The 18,692-nt window shown below is 49.6% G+C and overlaps 7 protein-coding genes across 8 annotated transcripts; 3 read left to right on the top strand and 4 right to left on the bottom strand.

Annotated features, from left to right (window-relative positions):
• Positions 1 to 199: 199 nt before the first annotated feature.
• Positions 200 to 2,430, bottom strand: PV06_06034 (uncharacterized protein). The gene is made up of 2 exons (XM_016407100.1): positions 2,381 to 2,430; positions 200 to 2,326 (listed from the first exon to the last, which is right to left on the bottom strand). Coding segments are annotated over exons 1-2 (1,878 nt in total). The 5' UTR covers positions 2,383 to 2,430; the 3' UTR covers positions 200 to 450.
• A 433-nt stretch (positions 2,431 to 2,863) lies between these two features.
• PV06_06035 (uncharacterized protein) lies at positions 2,864 to 3,822 on the bottom strand (the record flags this gene model as incomplete). The annotated part of the gene is made up of 3 exons (XM_016407101.1): positions 2,864 to 3,106; positions 3,171 to 3,419; positions 3,523 to 3,822. The coding sequence occupies 3 exons, from the start codon at positions 3,820 to 3,822 to the stop codon at positions 2,864 to 2,866; spliced, it is 792 nt and encodes a 263-aa protein (XP_016262705.1).
• A 65-nt stretch (positions 3,823 to 3,887) lies between these two features.
• Positions 3,888 to 5,226, top strand: PV06_06036 (uncharacterized protein; the record flags this gene model as incomplete). Its single annotated transcript, XM_016407102.1, has 6 exons — positions 3,888 to 3,971; positions 4,034 to 4,226; positions 4,290 to 4,440; positions 4,510 to 4,752; positions 4,817 to 5,037; positions 5,108 to 5,226. The coding sequence occupies 6 exons, from the start codon at positions 3,888 to 3,890 to the stop codon at positions 5,224 to 5,226; spliced, it is 1,011 nt and encodes a 336-aa protein (XP_016262706.1).
• A 2,583-nt stretch (positions 5,227 to 7,809) lies between these two features.
• Positions 7,810 to 9,651, top strand: PV06_06037 (uncharacterized protein; the record flags this gene model as incomplete). Its single annotated transcript, XM_016407103.1, has 4 exons — positions 7,810 to 8,108; positions 8,185 to 8,297; positions 8,375 to 9,015; positions 9,068 to 9,651. Exons 1-4 carry the CDS (start codon positions 7,914 to 7,916, stop codon positions 9,649 to 9,651), a joined length of 1,533 nt encoding a protein of 510 aa, XP_016262707.1. The 5' UTR covers positions 7,810 to 7,913.
• Positions 9,652 to 10,087: 436 nt separating this feature from the next.
• PV06_06038 (uncharacterized protein) lies at positions 10,088 to 13,444 on the top strand. The gene is made up of 3 exons (XM_016407104.1): positions 10,088 to 10,187; positions 10,244 to 12,827; positions 12,881 to 13,444. The coding sequence occupies exons 1-3, from the start codon at positions 10,136 to 10,138 to the stop codon at positions 13,107 to 13,109; spliced, it is 2,865 nt and encodes a 954-aa protein (XP_016262708.1). The 5' UTR covers positions 10,088 to 10,135; the 3' UTR covers positions 13,110 to 13,444.
• A 695-nt stretch (positions 13,445 to 14,139) lies between these two features.
• PV06_06039 lies at positions 14,140 to 17,133 on the bottom strand. 2 transcript variants are annotated; one of them, XM_016407105.1, is made up of 3 exons: positions 16,968 to 17,133; positions 15,442 to 16,642; positions 14,140 to 15,392 (listed from the first exon to the last, which is right to left on the bottom strand). In XM_016407105.1, the coding sequence occupies exons 2-3, from the start codon at positions 16,618 to 16,620 to the stop codon at positions 15,144 to 15,146; spliced, it is 1,428 nt and encodes a 475-aa protein (XP_016262709.1). In that variant the 5' UTR covers positions 16,621 to 16,642; positions 16,968 to 17,133; the 3' UTR covers positions 14,140 to 15,143. The 2 variants fall into 2 exon arrangements, with proteins under 2 accessions (XP_016262709.1, XP_016262710.1); XM_016407106.1 differs by having other exon boundaries at positions 14,140 to 16,642.
• Positions 17,134 to 17,266: 133 nt separating this feature from the next.
• On the bottom strand, positions 17,267 to 18,488 carry PV06_06040 (proteasome subunit beta type-1). The gene is made up of 2 exons (XM_016407107.1): positions 17,913 to 18,488; positions 17,267 to 17,863 (listed from the first exon to the last, which is right to left on the bottom strand). Exons 1-2 carry the CDS (start codon positions 18,281 to 18,283, stop codon positions 17,542 to 17,544), a joined length of 693 nt encoding a protein of 230 aa, XP_016262711.1. The 5' UTR covers positions 18,284 to 18,488; the 3' UTR covers positions 17,267 to 17,541.
• Between the last annotated feature and the right edge of the window lie 204 nt (positions 18,489 to 18,692).

The following is an 18,692-nucleotide window of genomic DNA, read 5'->3' on the forward strand; positions in this document are numbered from 1 at the left end:
GATGGGTCTGGACAACAATGCGTGTTGGGCGAGACGGTTGAACCTCTCTGGCCGACGCGCGGCTTGATCGTTCTACAGAAAATATGCTGGACATCCCCAGTGGAAGAAAGAGCACTTCGTCCTTTGTAATACAATAGTTTCAATTCGCCTTATGTATTTCCTCCAGTCTGGAGTAGAAAACTAAAAGCCTCGGCCTTTTCTCATTCCCGTCAGGAGGTCATCAGGCGTCTCATAGGCATTCAATTCGTGCTTTTCGTTGAAAGCCTTCAATTAATCAATGTCGTCGTAAGTGCCCGATCCATTTTCGAACGGGCAAATCACCACTACTTGTGTCCGCGCTCGCTCTCATCTCCCCTCGTAATAATACTCATACACAAGAGCCGCAATGCGCCGGGATTAATCACCTCTGATCTCTAGACCATCGTGACCATCAAAGACGCTTTATGTTGCCTATGACATTACCATTTGTACATCGCCCTCGCGTACGATGTTGTCCTGCGGATTGGGAAGACCAATGACGGCGATACCGGCAGGGATGACGGCTTGTCTGGCGTTGAAACACGCAAAGACGGCCAGCTTTGCAAGTGAAGGACAGCTCTTGAAGATACCGACCAGGACCACCTCGTCGACTTGCGTCACGAACGAGAGGTCAATGTCTGTCAATGCAGGGTATCTCTTGAGACCGTCGAATGCTTCGAGGAGTGCCGCGTGCGTGATGTGTCGACAAGACTTCAGATCGAGGGTCTTGAGTCGCGGACCAGAGTGGTTCATCAACGCCGTCAGGGCCAGCGAGCCGAAGCCGACAGGGTCGTCTTCTGGACCATCTGGATTCATGCTGTCAATGTCTCGGTTATCTGCAAAGTCCGCATAGACAAGGGGTGGGAAGGGGCAGTTGTTGTCGAAGAGGCCCGCAAAGGCGCCGTCGGTACAGAGACTGCTTCCTCGAATACGGAGCTTGCTTAATCTGGTGCAGCTGGATTTGATTGCGTCGAGGACAGTGTCATCAAGTTCGCTGAACTCTTCAAGACATAGTGTGCGGAGATTGTGGCCAACGGTAGAGACGAGTTTGGAAAGGGTGTCTGCTGATGTGTCTTGAGCAATGGCTAGAGTCAGGTGCTCCAGTTGGGTGAGGGCGCAGAAAGATTCCAGGGATTCTTCGGTCACGTAGGAGCACGATCTCAGTTTGAGTCGTTTCAGGTTGGGACAATTCTTGACGAGTTCCTTGATAGTGTCGTCTCTCAGGGAGTCGTTGAGTTCGGACAGCTTGAGACTCTCGAGTTGAGGTCCAAGAGAACGAAAGAGTTCAATCCACGCATTGTCCGACACCAGATTAGTTGCACCAAGTTGTAGATGTCGAATCTTCTTGCACTTGTCGGCCATGTACATGATGACGTCGTCTTTGAGTTGGCCAGCAAATCGCAGGTTGACGCTTTCGAGATTTGGCATGAACGCAAAGATCTTCTGGAAATCCTCTTTCTCCAGTTTGCCGCAGTCGTAAACGTTGATTCTATCCACGTCTGGACGTAGGAATAGCTCGAGGACACGAGGAGTGAAGACCCTCTGTTTGGAGAAGATCTGGCTCAACCGATCGAGCAGGTATTGCGGCATGTCGCCGAACTCGTCAATGTCGTGGGCAACGTTGGCCACATGGCGGACACAGATCTCGAGCAGGCTTTTGGCGCCAGGCTTGACATCTCCCATCATGCGATCGCTCTCGGTCTGTCGGCGGCGACCCCGAGGAGCAGCGACCTTCTTCTTTGCAGCCTTGGCTTCCTTCTTCTTCTCGTCCTTTAATTCTTTTGAACATTTTGTGCACAAGAGGCCGCCGTCTGGACCCGTACCACTATATGGAGTGACGGTGAATCTCTTTCCACAGACCTCGCAATTATCGAGTTGACCTGGGAGGGGTTTTGACTTGGCCAGCATGCTTTTAGCGAGCTCGTCATCGTCTTGTTCAAAATCGTCGTCCTGTTCGTGCTTGCGACGCTTGAACTCTTTGCTCTGCTTGATCTTCAAGAGGGCCTTTTCTTCTTTTCTCTTTCTCTTTTGGCGCTCTACGATGTCATCCTCGTCTTCTTCATCCTCATTCTCCTTGTCGTCATTCTCCTTGTCGTCATTCTCCTTGTCGTCATTCTCCTTGTCGTCATTGTTGTTCTGCGCATTATGTTGAGCCTGGCGCTCTGCTTCTTGCACTCGACGCTGATAGTCTTGGTGAATCTGCTGTGCGGAGATGTTATGGGAAGCAAGGAAGTCTGTGAGGGCTGACTGTGGTCCACGAATGCGGTTTGCGGCGGCATTGTTGTTGTTGTTGATACGTCGGTTGGCCCTGGATCTAAGAGTCAATTGCGGAGTCGAGCGCATTGTAGATGAGAAGACTTACATCGTTGGCAATCAGACCGATGGTAACCACCGATGTGCGATGTGGACCGGGATAAAAATTCTTGGTAGCAAGGTAGGAAGAAGCCAAAGGTTGAACAAATGATGCTAGGCAGTCGATCTATCCGTACAGAGGATCGCAGTCGGCGAAAAAAGCGCCACTCACTACGCGGTCCAGGCGCAATGCACTTCATTAATGCAGCCACTTTACACGTCGTTCACGTGACTGCGCGTCCTAGCACTACTTGCGGCTGTCGTCAACCGCCTCTTCTCCAGTGACGGAAATACTTTCTGTACGATACACTCTCCCTATCGTTGCTTTGGCGACAGTCCACCGGCATCAAATGGTCTACTGATCCCAACTGATCCCAAGTCATCTCTAAAACTCGAACAATAAACACTTTGCGTTACCCCTGTATACTGCTATCAGATTACAGCCATCCCCCTCGGGAAAACTGGTACCCTGCGGTCCAACCTTCCTGCTGGCCTACTTGTCCTTCCCGGTAGCCGTTATGCCCTTTGTTTCCGTGTCCAGCGGCTCCAGAAACATGGGCTCCTGACCCGCGTGTACATGTTCCTGTGGGATGCCTCGTGTTGGGCTCTTCTTTCCCAGAAGGCCAAGGACAATGATCTTGAGCTGGTGTCTGCCGTCCCAGAGTGGATAGAAGGTGACGAGAAAGAAAGTGAAAAAAGCGTAAATGATGCAAACGACGATCCAGCCGGTGAAGAACTGTCAAGTGGCCCGAACAAAGTCAGAAAATGCTTTCTTCACTAATTGCCTACAAAACTTGTACAGGAGATAACGAGCTTATCTTCTTCGAAAAGACGTATCGTGAACCGTACATAGCATACGGCCAGATGATCCAGACACCAACAAACATAGCAACACCGGCGAAGGAGGCAAACTTGCTCATCTTTTTCATCTTCTTGATCATGGCGGGGCTGAGCATTTGGGCCCGCTTGTTGGCTTCGATCTCCTCGGCGTTGAGATCATCAGTGATCAGCTCGACTTCAAACAACTTGTTCCAGTCGAACGATGCAGGCTGTGTGTGTAATAAAGCGGCGAATGTCAGCAAAACTTAATGCTTTTGAAGAACGAACTGAGACTAGATCTCGCAACAGAGAAAAGTTGGATTTCTTTCTTACCTTGATCAGTGAGATGGCCACGGTGTATATGGCAGGTGAGACAAAGGATGCGATGACCCCGTACATGCAGGAAAGCTGCGACCCACTGGTGGTCACATTGACGACGCCGTAGAGTGCCTTGGTAGCCCCGAGCCAGACAGCAAAGCCGGTCATCATGCCGAGAATTTGGGAGACAATGGCAGCTGTCTTAGTCTGACCCTTCCAAAGGACTGTGAGGACGGTGGGAACGATTCCTGGACATGTCACCACGCCGAGGAAATAATCCAGCCACGCCAGAGACAGTCCGATGTAGTACAGCATAATGGAAAAGCCGCCGGCAAATAACGCAAACCCAACGACACTTGGGACGCATCATCTCAGCTGCCATGGACGCAATGAAGGAAGCGGCATGCGTTAACATCGCATTCCACAACCCCCTATATGGTCGATTGGCCAGACGCCTTTACGAGGTCTAGAGAACCACTTCACCTCCTCTGACCTTCCCTCATGCTGATTGACAAACTGTCGGTAGGTATTCGGCTATGAAAAATTCGTGGGCATGACCAGCGGCTCGGAAGCTGTAGACGCCGCGGTGAAGATCGCCAGAAAACGGGCCTATGTCGTCAAAGGCATCCGAGATGGTAGCTGCCACATCCTCACGGCGACGGCGTGCTATCATGGCGTGTCATTGTCGACGACGTCTCTGGCCAACAAGAGGCCTATCCGTAAGGGACACAATGTGGTTTTCCCACAACCTGGGAGCTCCTGGCTTGCTAATGTTTGCTCAGACTTCAGCCAGTACCTCCCGAATGTCGGATCAACCGCCCCGAGTGGAACGTTGGTTCGCTACGGAGAGATCGACGATCTCCGGAAAGCCGTGTCGGAAGATGGCGCGAATATCGGTGCATTCATGATCGAGCCCATCCAAGGCTCGGCAGGGTGAGTCGTTTCTCCCGTAATCCACACACGAGTACAGTTTCGTGCAAGAGGCTGACGCTCCCTAAACAGTATCATAGTCCCTCCAAAGGGCTACCTGGAACAGGTCTCGGCCCTATGCAAAGAATACAACGTGCTATTCATCGCCGACGAGATCCAAACCGGCTTTGGCAGGGCCGGGTCCAACCTCTGCCACCAACGAGACGGCGTCAAGGCAGACCTGGTGGTGCTGGGCAAGGCCTTGTCCGGCGGCCTCTACGCCATGTCTGGCGTCATGGGATCTTCAAAGATCATGGACGTCATGTCGCCCTACGAGTAAGTCTCCGTCGTGGTGATGTTTGCATCTAACAAGCTCGTGTCTAATGGTAAACTAAAACAGAATCGGCACGACAATGGCAAACACGCCTCCAGGGTGCGCTTCTGCACTGGCCGCACTGGACGTCCTGGTTGAAGAGAAACTGTCCGGCCGTGCGAATTACCTGGGCGGGCTTTTACTAGACAAGCTACGGTCTTTTCATCTACCTCATGTGATCGATTACTCGGGCAGTGGTCTGTTCACTGCCGTGGTGGTTGAACAGAAGCCGCCCATGGTCACGGGACGTAGGATTGCTGTTTTACTCGCGCAGAGAGGTGCTCTGGTGAGCGCAAATGTTATTGGCAACCGGATCAGGTTCTGTCCACCTTTTGACCATCAGCGAAGAGGATCTCCTGAGGGGCGCGGATATTCTAGCCACGGCTTTCAGAGACATCGAAGACATGGGCGAGATCCCAGGCGAAGTAGTTGTTTAGCTGTGTTCTACTCTGATTTTCTAGTGGAAGGATTTCGGATACTGAAGTGGAAAGGGGCTTCAGCCTTTCCTATTAGATGCAGTTTCCAATTAAACTAAGCCTAAAGTGTTTGTTTTCTTGCAGTAGGATTCATGATAAACCATCCCACGCTGACATTGCAAGGCACTGGGTCTCCATTAGGGTCAACTACAGCAAGTCCAGCTATCAAGGACCACTCAATAACAGGTCCACTCGATATTGGTTGGGGAAGTCTGGTTCAGTGTTTGCCGGCTTATCCTATAGGGTTGGTACGGTTATCAGCGAGAAGACACACGAATTTCGCGCGTATTGCCGCCTTCAATACCCCAGATCCATATAACCCCACACTTGGAGAGCTCTATATCATTGACATTGGCTTGATGTCTTGTGAGTCGAGAAAGAGCTCCAGAGCAGAGTGGGTTCGAGTACCGGAAGAGATTGGAGATCGATCGCTAAGTGTACAACATTGCAAACATGACAATCGTTGATTCAATATCCGGTTTCGCAACCCGACAAACTGCTCAAGAGAACTCAATCAAGAAAGTCCTTGACAGGTTCCGGCTCGAGAGCTGGTTTCACTCGGGCCAGACGGACGCCTCCAGGGTTCCGAAGACATATCATATTTTCACATCGGAGGGAGCTTGACAGCACCCAGGAGCGTTGATGGCAATCTCATCCCGGAGAAAGTGCATAGCAGACAATTGACCACTGAAAAGGGATAGTGGCATTCTACAAGCAGCAAAAGTGCAGCAGTTGTACATCAGCGGGCGGGAGCATTCCCATGAGCGAATTGCTGATTATTTGGGAAGGCCTGATAGTAAGGCTGTTCAGAAAAAAAGCCTCACGGAGGTCCGCTTTGAAGAAGTCATTGGTCAAGCCAAAGTATTTGGTGTTGACCTGGAAAGAACAGGTAAGCTCACTGGACCGTCGCATGGTTTGCCCATTGTGTTGAGGATCACATGAATGTTGCTGAGCAGGGGTGCGTAACTACTCTCTGGCGGTGAACCATCCAGGAGAGGATATTTTGATTGTCAGCGGTCTCAAGGCAGCTGGAACTCGTCCGCGTATGGTTCTCTTACAGAAGTCGGTCACCAATGCGAGTCGGGCTGCTGTCACCGACAAAAAAAGAATAGAAAAAGGAGGGCCATTTTCCAAGAAGCAAAACTCTAACCTCAAGACCAACCACACGCTGGGTGGTTGACGCTGAGGTCGAGGGAAGTCCCTTATGGAAGGGTTTTCGTTCTACGACATTCTATTGTTTGTCAAGACACTCATGCCGCCCACAGAAACAGCGAGTGGAAATATTTCTCAAATTTCAAAGACACTGAGCAACGTCTTCGAATGAACAAATTTGGACCACAACCACTTGTCGAATTGATTTGAGGGACTAACCGAGGACTGAGAAACTGGTCCGAGAAGTCCTATTCGAGTGCCCTCTGCATTCAACAAGGTTTATAGCGTCAAATCACCTTCCCGACGACTCAGGGAAGATGGGCTGAGCCCGAGAGCCCTATGAGCTATCTCCATTCGAGCAGTCATCGTACTCATGTCGCCATCGATTCAAGACCTTGTATAGTTGTGGTGGCTGATACCATTGTCATGCTGCGTCCACCCATTCTCACGCAAGGCAATCGAAACTGCTGCCCACCGACATTGTACTGCGGGAACGGTCTGGAAAATTGCCGCAAGCAGTCATTCCTTCACTGAGCAGATACTCGTCATGAGCATTACTGACCGCGAACCCAGACTCCCACCTATCATGCCACTCAAACCAAAGAGATGAGGGACCATATAAACATATCTCTGACCATCCACAACAAAAAAAGTCAGCAATAGTTGATGGAGTCCTTAACGACAAAGCCCATCTTTCGGGCTAGATTGCTTGATCAATACGGTGAGAGTGGTTTGAGTTTCAAGGCTCTACTCTCTATCAAAAACTCCATTCTTCGTCAGCTGGTTAGGCATACTCTCAGGAAACCTTGGTTTTCGAGATTAGATGGAGATAGTGTTGGTATCTCCTATTCAGCACGACTTTGTTACTAGAAGGAGTTACAGTGGTATGATGTCCTATCAGCGAAAAGAGGGTACTCGTACGAAAAGCCTGTAAAGAATGGAGTGTTGGCGCGACTGTTGCCGAAATATCTCATCTGGCCCTCTTCTCTTCATATCACTACTCCATTCAGGATACCCCATATAGCCTATATTGAATAGACTATCTCGCCAACTAGCCCAAAGCGGGCCAATACGGCAGAAGGGATCGACCACAATCCCGATGTCTTCTTCCCGCATCCACCCAGACGGGGCTTTTTGATTAAGTGTCTATCCTTGAATGACGGTAAGTACTCCGACTAGATCATCGTCAAAGTGTAGCCGTACTCAGATGTGCCAAAGACTTGGCTTCGCTAGTCTTCGACGGATTGTGGTTAAGCGATGAACGCGGTACAATATCAGATGGGCCGCCGGGTTTCTGCGAGAGAATAGGTGGAATCCTCGCATCAAACCGACCCCAGGTCGACAACAACAGGCCCTCTATCACGACGGTATTTAATAACTCGGCACAAGAGGCTCAAGTTCGGCTATGCTCTCTAGCAAGGCCAGTACTGTCGTGTGACAAAGTTCAGGTCAAAGTTGTTCATCTTCCACTGCTAGAGAATTACAACACATACAACATGAGCCACAACCAGGACAATATCGCCTCGACGGGGCAAGACACAGAGATGGTCGTCCTCGATGGCAAGATGGACGGGCTTCGTACCCATGCTGATGCGGCCCTGGGCTTTCTCGAGACTCACGAGAACTTCACATACACCGAAGAAGATGAGAAGGCGGTTCTGTGGAAAATCGACAAGGTTTTGGTCCCACTGGTGAGTACTTCAAGAGCCCAAGATGGTGTTTCTATGCTAGTACTTCGGAAAACCGACTGACGGGGGATGACTGCAGATGATGGGATCGTATATCATCCAGTACATGGATAAGAGTGTCATGTCGCAGACTGCCATCTATGATCTGTTCACGAGCCTGGGACTTGTTGGCCAACAGTACTCTTGGTGCTCGTAAGTGGTCTAGACAAGCAGCCGCGGCGGCAACTATTATCAAAAAAGAGAAACAACAATAATAACTATTATGGCAGTGCGATATTCTATTTCGGCTATCTATCTTTCCAACCCGTCCTTGCACGTCTGCTCAACTATGTGCCTCTGGGACGATTCGTTGCGTACACTTCGCTGGCCTGGGCGTGTCTCTTGTTTTGCACGGCCGGAGCCTACAATTTCACCGGCATGATGATTGTGAGATTCTTCCTCGGCGTTGCCGAAGGCGGTATTTCGCCAGCATTCGTTTTGATCACCGGCGCATGGTACAAGAAGAACGAGATTCCCCTACGCATCACCATCTGGTACTGCGGCAATGGCGTGGCCAACATACTGCAAGCTTTCATTGCATACGGATGCGGCCACATCACCAACACCGGAATCGCCGTGTGGAGGTGGTTTTTCATCATCTTCGGCCTCATCGGTCTCATCTGGGCCTGCGTGGTGTGGCTCTACTTTCCCGACAGCCCCATTACCGCCAAATTCCTCAACGAGCGTGAACGAACCATTGCTATCGAACGCCTTCGTGACAATCGTACTGGTATCCGAAATACAGAGTTCAAGAAGGAGCAGCTGAAGGAAGCGTTACTGGATGTCAAGGTCTGGTACGGGTTCTTCTACGCTATTGCTTGTATCGTGCCCTCCACGTCAGTTGCAAACTTCGGCGGGCTCATCATCAAAGGTATGAGATCCATCAGGAGTATGCTCTGGAGGCAAAACTGACTAGAGCCTAGGTCTTGGCTTCGGAACATTTCAGACGTCGCTTCTCTCGTGCCCTTTAGGGGTTGTTGAAGACATTGCTCTTCTAATAACCGGATACATCGCTTTCAGTTATCCCAATATGCGGTGCCTTATGCAGTTCTTTTGTAACATACCTGCTGTGGTGGGTTCGGTGCTTGTGTACACGCTGCCCACGTCCAACAAGGCCGGCAGACTGGTGTCTTTTTACATCACACAATTCACAAACGGGTCGCTACCTATGATGATGGCGCTCACGACAACCAACATCGCAGGCCACACCAAGAGATCCGTGGCCACATCGCTCATGTTCGTTGGCTACTGCGTCGGGTTCATCATTGGACCTCAGTTCTTCCTTAGCTCGGAAGCTCCAAAATATTCCACCGGGTTCAAAACCATGATCATCCTGTTTGCCGTTTCATCATTGGCCCCGCTTGGCTATCTTACCTATGCGAGGTATCAGAACAGGCAAAAGGCCAAGTTCTTGGAACAAAGTGGCGAGGCAAACGTTCACATCCAAAACGAAGAGTTCTTGGATATGACCGATAAGCAGCAGTCGCATTTCTTTTATGTGACATAGAATGGATCTGCTGGTGGGCGCTGGTTAGGCTTGTCCGAGGTGTTGAGCCTGCTAAACAACGGGACTGAAGATAGGTAATGAATATGCCAGAAATGGAATTGTTGCCCAATACAGCGTATTAATTAACCTGCACAGTAGACTTATGTTGTGATAGCCTTGATTTGATCCACACGTCTGAAGCTCCTTGGATAACGCTGTGATGTTCAGCGAAAGGCTGGAGAATTGGGCGTAAAGCGGCACTGGACCGCAACAATGAAATCCCTGTTCCGGTCGATACATGGAGTATTCTATGCAACCACTTTACACTTCCGTTTCACGTGACTACGCGTCCTGGCGCTAGGCAGTTGCTGCCTTGTGCCTTGATGGACCCTGCATTCAATCGCCATTTCATTGGGAAATCTCGAGATCACCACCCGTCCTTTTTCCCATCCTCCCTTTTCGCCTTATCCTCGCCATCTCCCGCTTCTCTCGCTCAACAGCCAACATGGTGGCGAGAAAACGGTCGACGAGGTCTGCAACCTCAAAGAGAACGTCCTGTATGCACCTCTGCTGAGATTCAAGTATCTCTTAACTAAACTGACGATTACGACAGCCTCGAAAATTGCCACTGCAGAACCCTCCCTGCCCGCTCCAAAACCACCTCCCAGACGCAGTGCCAGAACGTCGAATGTTACCGAGATTCCTGACTCTGATGAGGTAGAAGAGATCTTGCCCTCTGATCTCAAGCCCAAGACCAACTTTCAGGGAGTCTTCATTCCTACCTCAATTAAGAATCGGGGTGAACCCAACGCATCTACCGGCCCTTCCTCGATCGCTGATTCCCTAGAGTCCAATTATGAAACTCCTGCTACAAGCACTGTCCCCACACCAAACGCTGCGGAGTATCAACCCAAGGCAACTATTTCTGCGACTACTCGAGCACTAGAACTGCGCTCCTCGGAATATTCTCTGAAGCCGGGCTCGTCACGAAAACGATCTGGTAAAGAGGTTCAACATCCAGAAGAAGATGCAGATGAGGAACTTGCTCGTGCCTTACAAGCAGAAGAATACGAAGCAGCGGCCGTTAGTGACGACTCTGATGCTCAGCCATTGTCAAAGCGTCGTCGCACTGAGGCACATGTAATTCCGGACAGCGATGATAGTGACATCGATGTCCCTCGTTCCATCCTGCCACGCAAAAGACTCCCTGATCAGCTAAATGCTGGACCATCTGCCCAGGCAGGCGTGTCTCTTGTCGACTCAGAACTATCGTCACTTGGTTCTTTCAGTGATATAGATGAATTCGACTCTGATGATTTTTCTCTTGAGGATTCCACTGATGCGAGCGTCGACCTTGACGGTAATGAAGTTACAGCACCACCGACAAATTCTCGAAGTCTCTACGCAAGACTGCATCGGAGAAGACGCGGCTGGTCTCCTTCTCTCCTCATGGATCCTCAGAAACGACGAGCCAAGCGAGAACGCGATAAGCTCGAAAAGGCACATCCTGAGATCAAGACTATGTGGGATGACCTTCAAGGTATTCAACCGATCAAACCCGTTCCTGCTGATCAACCAGCCGGCATCAATCGCAAGTTGAAACCCTTTCAGTTGGAAGGCTTGGACTGGATGATCAAGCAAGAAAAGTCTACTTGGAAGGGAGGTCTGCTCGGCGATGAGATGGGTATGGGAAAGACAATTCAAGCTGTCAGCTTAATCATGTCCGACTGGCCTGCCAAAAATCCAAGTCTTGTCGTTGTCCCACCCGTCGCTCTCATGCAGTGGCAATCTGAGATCACCGACTACACCAGCGGAAAGCTCAAGGTGCTTGTGTATCACACTTCTGCCAATCCCAAGTGCAAACTCATGACAGTGAAAGACCTAAAGAAGTATGATGTGATTATGGTTTCCTATTCCGGGCTCGAGTCAATGTATCGCAAACAGCACACGGGCTGGAATCGCAATGATGGGATTGTCAAAGAGGACAGCGTGCTACATGCGATCAAGTTTCATCGGCTCATCCTTGACGAAGCTCACAGCATCAAGTCTCGCACCACGGGTGTCGCCAAAGCCTGTTTTGCGCTGAAGTCTGAGTACAAGTGGTGTTTATCCGGCACTCCAGTTCAGAACCGCATCGGAGAATTCTTCTCTCTCCTTCGGTTCCTTGAGGTGATGCCTTTCGCTTGCTACTTTTGCAAGCAATGCAAGTGTCGACAGCTCCATTGGAGTCAAGACAGTCTGAAGATGTGTACTTCTTGCAAGCACAGCGGTTTCAGCCACGTGTCTGTTTTCAACCAAGAAATCTTGAATCCAATCACCCAGAACGAAGACACCACACTGAGAAAAAAGGGTTTGGAGAAGCTGCGCTTCATCACTGATCGTATCATGTTGCGTCGAATGAAGCGTGACCACACATCTTCTATGGAACTTCCGCCAAAGGACGTCATCATCCACAACGACTTTTTTGGTGAGATGGAACGTGACTTCTCACAGAGCATCATGTCCAATTCCACGCGCAAATTTGACACCTATGTGGCTCAAGGTGTCATGTTGAACAACTATGCCAACATTTTTGGTCTCATCATGCAAATGAGACAAGTTGCGAATCACCCAGATCTGATCCTGCGCCGTAATGCGGAGGAGGGCCAGAACATCTTGGTGTGCTGCATCTGCGACGAACCTGCAGAAGATGCCATTCGCTCCAAATGTCACCACGAATTCTGTCGCCAATGTGCCAAGGCATACGTGCTATCTTGTGATGGCAGTGGAGGCGATGCTGACTGTCCCCGATGTCACATCCCTCTCCAGATTGACTGGGAACAGCCAGAAATTGAGCAAGATGAGGAGACGGTAAAAAAGTCATCCATCATCAATCGCATCAAGATGGACGACTGGACTTCATCAACCAAGATTGAGATGCTGGTCTATGACCTTTATAAACTCCGAAGCAAGAAGCAGACCCACAAGAGTATTGTATTCTCACAGTTCACGTCAATGCTGCAGTTGGTTCAGTGGCGTCTCCAGAAGTCTGGCTTCTCCACCGTTCTACTTGATGGCAGCATGAGCCCTGCTCAGAGACAAAAGTCGATTGACCACTTCATGAACAACGTTGATTGTGAGGTATTCTTGGTCTCACTCAAAGCTGGCGGTGTTGCTCTCAACCTCACCGAAGCAAGTCGAGTTTACATTATCGATCCGTAAGTCTCCTTCGTTCTCTAGAGTTTGCAATGTTCTTGCTAATGTTTGACAGATGGTGGAACCCAGCTGCGGAGTGGCAGTCAGCAGATCGTTGCCATCGTATTGGCCAACGTCGGCCTTGTGTTATCACACGGCTCGTCATTGAAGATTCAGTCGAGTCAAGAATGGTCTTGCTTCAAGAAAAGAAGGCAAACATGATCAATGGAACTGTCAACAACGATCAAGTTGCTTTGGACAAATTGACACCAGAAGACATGCAATTCTTGTTCCGCGGAAGTTGATCGGCTTGTCAACAATGAAGTCTGGAAAGGCTGGACCAGACGATGAAGAAATGCATTGAGCTGGCTTGCTCTGCATGAAATACGACGAATTATGGTGATGTATAATGATCCCGACGAAGAGTGTATGATATGGCGAAGATGGCGAAAGGGCACCACTCTCTGATGAGGGAGAAGACAGGCCGCATGATATTGCAAGTCCAAAGCTGGAGCGGAAATACGGTTTATTTTTCTCATGAAGCAAGACTCAAGACGGCAATTAGAGCGGGCAGCCCAGCAGTTGAATTAGATGTGTAGAGCTAGATAAGACAGAGCAAAAGTATTATGTTATTTCCGAGTTGATTTTATTGTGTCAAAGTTGATTGGTTGCGTACCTACTACATCGAATGACATGTCAACCACGGAATGGATAAAGAACACTTGCAACTCTCTCCTAGTTCATCGTTCGTTGAAGTCTTTCTTATGAGGTCGACCATGTTGGGGGAGGATATATCATTTCAGTCACATAATCACGCGAGAGAGAGGGGGTGAGAGGAAGAGAGGGAGGGAGCAATGTTGTCCGGAGACCGGACGGGAGTTGAAGGGTCCAATATTCAGGGTACCAGTAGTCCACGTCCTTTTAGTTCTCAAGAATAGGTAGGTACATTGAATGAAATGAGAAAGAAAGAGACACGAGAAGTTGTGCAGGTAATTGTAGAGAGTGTGTGAATGTGATTGTGTCTAGAAAAATAGACACTTTGACAGGTAAAGATGAGAGGTACTCTGTAAGGGAAGAACAAAACGAGTTCCGATTATTATTTAATCTTTCTATATACAATCTGTATACGGATACCTAGGTATAAATACTCTGTCGTATGTACACACCATGGTTTCGGATTGTTTTTTTTTGGTTGATATATTGATCCAAGTTCCATGCTTCGTGCCCGTGTTGTCAATGATGGCAAGAGTCTTTGCAAAGAGTCTTTGACAGTCGAGCATCCACCATTCGAGAATATAAGAAGAAACAATGAATGTCAAAAACACAAAAAAAAAGGGCAAGGTTAGATATGTATTGTAAAGATAGCTGTCATCACCAAAAAGGTCTTGTACTACGAATTGTATATTATACTCGTTCACCCCCATCTCCCTCTCAATCACACACACACACACTCTCTCTCTCTCTGTCTCTCTCTCTCACGTACTCACTCACTCACACACACTTTGACACACTTTGGTACAACAATAACGACCCCTCCTCCCTCTCAAAGAACGCAGACAACATACCTAAAGCAACCAAATCACATACATGGCCAGAATGTCATAAAAGTTAGAACAAAGATTTTGTACCTAGGTAGGCAAAAGCGTATCAAAGACCAACCTCGAACAAAAGACCCCGACCCCCGAACAGAAACAGAAATTAAAACCGACTGGATCATTCTTGTCAAAACTGTGGCAACCGTCTCTTGTGTGCGCGTGCGTGCGTGTTGGTGTGTTGTTGACGCACGGCCTTTCACGAATCTTTCTTCGTCTAACCCTTGGAGGAACGGAGTAGTACGAGGGAAGCGGCCATACAGATCGAAAGACCGACATCGACAAGGTCGAAATTACTCGTACAACCAGAAAAAAATTCGAGACGAGAGAGACCGATTTATGCAGAGGAGGCTAAGTAGGATCATGGTGAAGCATCAAGCATGAAGCAATGTTGAATAATCTTGATTTGATGATCATTTCGAACCGACGTACCAATTCGTGTCGTACCGATCATGACTTGCTGCTACTCCTGCTGCCGCAGCAATTTGAAAAAAAGAGTCTCGTGAGCCTCGTAGAGCGCCCCCCTGATAGCAAAAAAAGAGAATGCCCACGCATACACACACAAAACCCCGCAAGAAAATCGTCCTGTCTCACCAAGAAATAACCTTCTACTGAACGACCAACAAACGCACACCTCAAGCCCCTAAGCTCTATTGTTGATGCCTCATGCTCCGACAATGATCCTCTCGAGTCATTCGATATCATCAAACGAATAACCTTTTGTGCGCCTGGACTGACTGTTGTCTCTTATGAAATTGGGGTTGCAGGTGCCCTGGCCCCGGCTTGCGTCCGCATATACATACCGTCAGTCGAATGAGGTGAAGAAGCTATCGACTGTGCGGCTTGTTGCTGAGCGACCAATTCCCTTGCGTAAAATTCCACCAGCATCGTGCCATAGGCTTCAAGTTCCTCCACCGGAACAGATAATCTGAAGTCGTTGAGGAGCAAGAATTGTAATTCGAGATTGTTGAGTTCCGCTAATGGCAAACCTCCGACCTAAGAATCACGATTAATTGGGTCGATACAATCTTTCAAAAAGTCTTACCTTAGCGTATCTCGAATTCGTGTAAAACACGTCCGAGAAGAATTTGCTGGCGCAGGTAACTCCGGCAATGACAAGACGGTGGATATTGTAGCTGTCTACAACAAAAAATTGTGACAAGTCACTAGACATGTCCTGTGCATTCGGTGAGCCAGGCCCTGGTGGCGCAGCGGAACCGGCGGCAGGGTCACTGATATCGTGATGCTCCTGAGGACTGTCCACACTCAGGGGCATGGGCGAAGGTCCTGTTGGAATGGAGGTTTCTGGTGCTGTTGCAGGTGAATCGTTAGGTCCCTGCTGAGCTTGTCCCAGTAGTCCTCGATTAACCATATCCGTCATTCGATCGAAATAGACGAGGAGACTCAGGAAGACTTCGTAAGTGGTCGGACAGTACTTATGTATCCGGCTCAAATAACTCAAGATAGTTATTCCTGGGACATTCTTGCCGTGAAAAGCCAACACGCAAGACGCATGAGGGTTCAAATGGCTTTGTTCTTCGGTCAACGGGATAGGTCTATGATGTTCATGTTGTCTGTCATTGGTGGTCGTGATCTTTGTGAGTAGCCCGGCCACCATCTCGATGATATCTGTGACCGGCATGGAACTGATTTCATATTGTCTTCCAGAGTCCGAAAAAACACTGGACGATCGCGGCCCTAGTCTTGGACGTGCTAGATATTCTTCACTCGCAAAGCTGCGAATATGCGACAAGTCTCTGACTTTGATTCGACTCGGAGAGGTCGCTTCGGAGCCTCCTAAAGATCTCGTGGATCGGTACGTGGGCTGTAGTCGCGGAGAGGGAGGTGAAGCTGCGACAACCAGTCGAGGGTCGCTCGATAAGGGAAAACCGGACTGGTCAAAGCCTCGGCTGTGTTGGTTGACATTGTGAGGGTGGTAAGATGCTTGTCTAGTAGCGGAGGAAGGATCGTTGTCTACGGGATGAGAGGTTGGCGTGGAAGATTCTGGGAAAGGTTCGCGAGCGGTAGGTGTGCTGGAACGGACTGTGGCATCGGTGTCGCCTCGCGGTCTGTTTGTGGTAGAGGTAGACGCGCTCCTAGCTCTTGAGGCTTGTGCTGTTGCGCCTGAAGCCTCATCTGGCTCAGAGTTGCTGTCTACCATCATGTGGTGATAGGGATGATGACCCAGTCCCGGCGCCACTTGGCTTAACACCAACGAGCCCATCTCAACCGGTTGTGACAAATGTCTGCCAGCAAAGGTGTTAGCAATACCCAACGTCTAGATGCCCAAACAGCGTGCAAAGCAGGATTATTTTTCAGCCCAATTGTCCCCAGCCTGACCGAGACCTGCAGAGGCAGTGCAGCCCGCGCGTAGGACGATCCGACCCACATGGGAGGGGTTTGGGCAATTTCGCATGCATGAGGGTGATGAAAGCGCTCGATTCTTGCACCGATATCGATGAGATAGAAGGAGGTGGATGTTTGGGTAGTGTCGCAGGCATGGTCGGGAGGCGCATCAGGAGCTAGCATGTGCTGATATGAGCGGTGGGGGATGAAATAAAGAGGACTTACCAAAGACATGGCGGAGGGGTTTGCGATAGTATTGATGAAGTCCCCTTGCGCAAACAATGCTCGAGAATAAAACGATGAGGCCGACGACGACGAACGAGCCGCGATGATTCCGGGGACGAGGGGTTAAAATAAGTGAGAGGAGCGTAAAAGTGATGTGAGAACAAATGTACAGAAAGAAACACGGGATAGGAAAGTCGCAAGGGCGAATAATCGCCGACAACGGGAGTGGGTGGCTTGTGCAATGGATCACGTATCTCTTCGGGGCCTCACCACGCCTTTTCTTCTGTTGGCGTCATTTTGCAGCAGGTGGCTTTATTTTTAAGTACATGTGCTCATACGTACAGTACAGTACAGCACAGCATCGTTGCAGCAATTCATCCATTCGCCTCCATGTCACAAAGCTATCTGCCCTTCAAGGCTTCTGCCGACTTCATGCATAGACTGGATCTGCGCATAAGGCACATCTACAGACTGACACACCCAGCTGAATTAAGTCGACCTTCTAGCGACATGACAGTCTGAAAGCAATGCTAACTCCATCCAGTACGCCAGCCATAATCCGTATTTTCCCCTCTCAATCCTTTCCTGGTCCTCGATAACCCTGGTCTGGCAGGTACAAGTGCCGCTGAGCCCCCTTTGCTGTCAATACCACCATTCGAATCACACCGCCTGAACTGCCGTCCCACTTGATGGCTTCACTTAGAGCTTCCTTGACAAAGTTGACTCCCTCCTCTTCAGTCATGCCTTCTTTCCAGTGTACATCGCAGTAACCATAGATGTATGTTGATCCGGAACCTCCAATAGCATAAGACCCCTTGTGTAGTGAACCTCCAAGAGGTATTGAGTAGACTTGTCCACCGTTCCGTTTGTCGTATCCGGCAATGATCATACCAGCACTGGATAGAGTCAGCATTATTTTGGCACCTCCAAAGACGTCAACCTTACCTGAGTTGGTCCTTGTTCTCGTAACACAGCTCTTGAAACAGCGCAGCAGCGGTCTGCGTCGTAGGAGGTTCGTTGTTCATGATCCCATACATGCCCAGATGATATTGCACAATATCAGATACGGCCTGAGTATCGGCTGCAGATCCTGACCGACAGCACCAAATTGTATCATGTACTTGGGTGAGTTTGTCTGTCACTCTGTTTGCGATGTATGCTCCTGTGGTCGTTCGACTATCCGCTCCGAGTATAACACCGTCTTTGAAGTTGATAGCCATGATGGAGGTTCCCAGATTGACTTCTCCTGCTTTTAGATGGTTCATGTCAACATGAATACCATCTTCACCCAACATGCCCGTGCCAGGGCCGATCATGATTGCGGAGAGTGGACGAAATGAAGCCGGGCGGTAGAGGTTGTTGCGAGGTCGCTGTAGTGATGAGAATCAGCTCGAGGGAGATTGTAATTCGAATCTATGCCTATCGGAAAGCAGATTCTGTTCGACGAGATGAGATGAGGAGTGGTGGAAAACAAATGGTAGAACTGACTTGACGAAAAGTGCAGGAAAGGCTCCCAAGAACGCGTCTCCAATTCGAGTTGAAGCTCAATTGGCGGAAAAGCTGCAGCAGCAATGACCCAAATTAGCCTCGCCAGCCTTGGGGAGGCTCACCTGGTCCTTTGCGCCGCAGCCTTGTTTACGCCCCCAAGCATCTTGTAGTCGGCGGCACTCCCTGCCTAAAACGCCTCCTGCAGTTCCCCTCAGTTGCCTCATCGAAGCCACCTCC

The sequence above is a fragment of the Exophiala oligosperma genome (assembly GCF_000835515.1).
Source record: "Exophiala oligosperma strain CBS 72588 unplaced genomic scaffold supercont1.5, whole genome shotgun sequence".
Taxonomy (NCBI): Eukaryota; Fungi; Ascomycota; class Eurotiomycetes; order Chaetothyriales; family Herpotrichiellaceae; genus Exophiala; species Exophiala oligosperma.

Excerpts from the sequence above, each read along its gene's own strand:
- PV06_06038 (XM_016407104.1), top strand. The coding sequence starts at position 10,136 with ATGGTGGCGAGAAAACGGTCGACGAGGTCTGCAACCTCAAAGAGAACG. Across the intron at positions 10,188-10,243 it reads AACCTCAAAGAGAACGTCCT|CCTCGAAAATTGCCACTGCA; the intron begins GTATGCACCTCT and ends CGATTACGACAG. Across the intron at positions 12,828-12,880 it reads CGAGTTTACATTATCGATCC|ATGGTGGAACCCAGCTGCGG; the intron begins GTAAGTCTCCTT and ends AATGTTTGACAG.
- PV06_06040 (XM_016407107.1), bottom strand. The coding sequence starts at position 18,283 with ATGATCGGCCCTGGCACGGGCATGTTGGGTGAAGATGGTATTCATGTT. Across the intron at positions 17,864-17,912 it reads GAGAACAAGGACCAACTCAG|TGCTGGTATGATCATTGCCG; the intron begins GTAAGGTTGACG and ends GACTCTATCCAG.
- PV06_06039 (XM_016407105.1), bottom strand. The coding sequence starts at position 16,620 with ATGGGCTCGTTGGTGTTAAGCCAAGTGGCGCCGGGACTGGGTCATCAT. Across the intron at positions 15,393-15,441 it reads CGAATTCGAGATACGCTAAG|GTCGGAGGTTTGCCATTAGC; the intron begins GTAAGACTTTTT and ends CGTGATTCTTAG.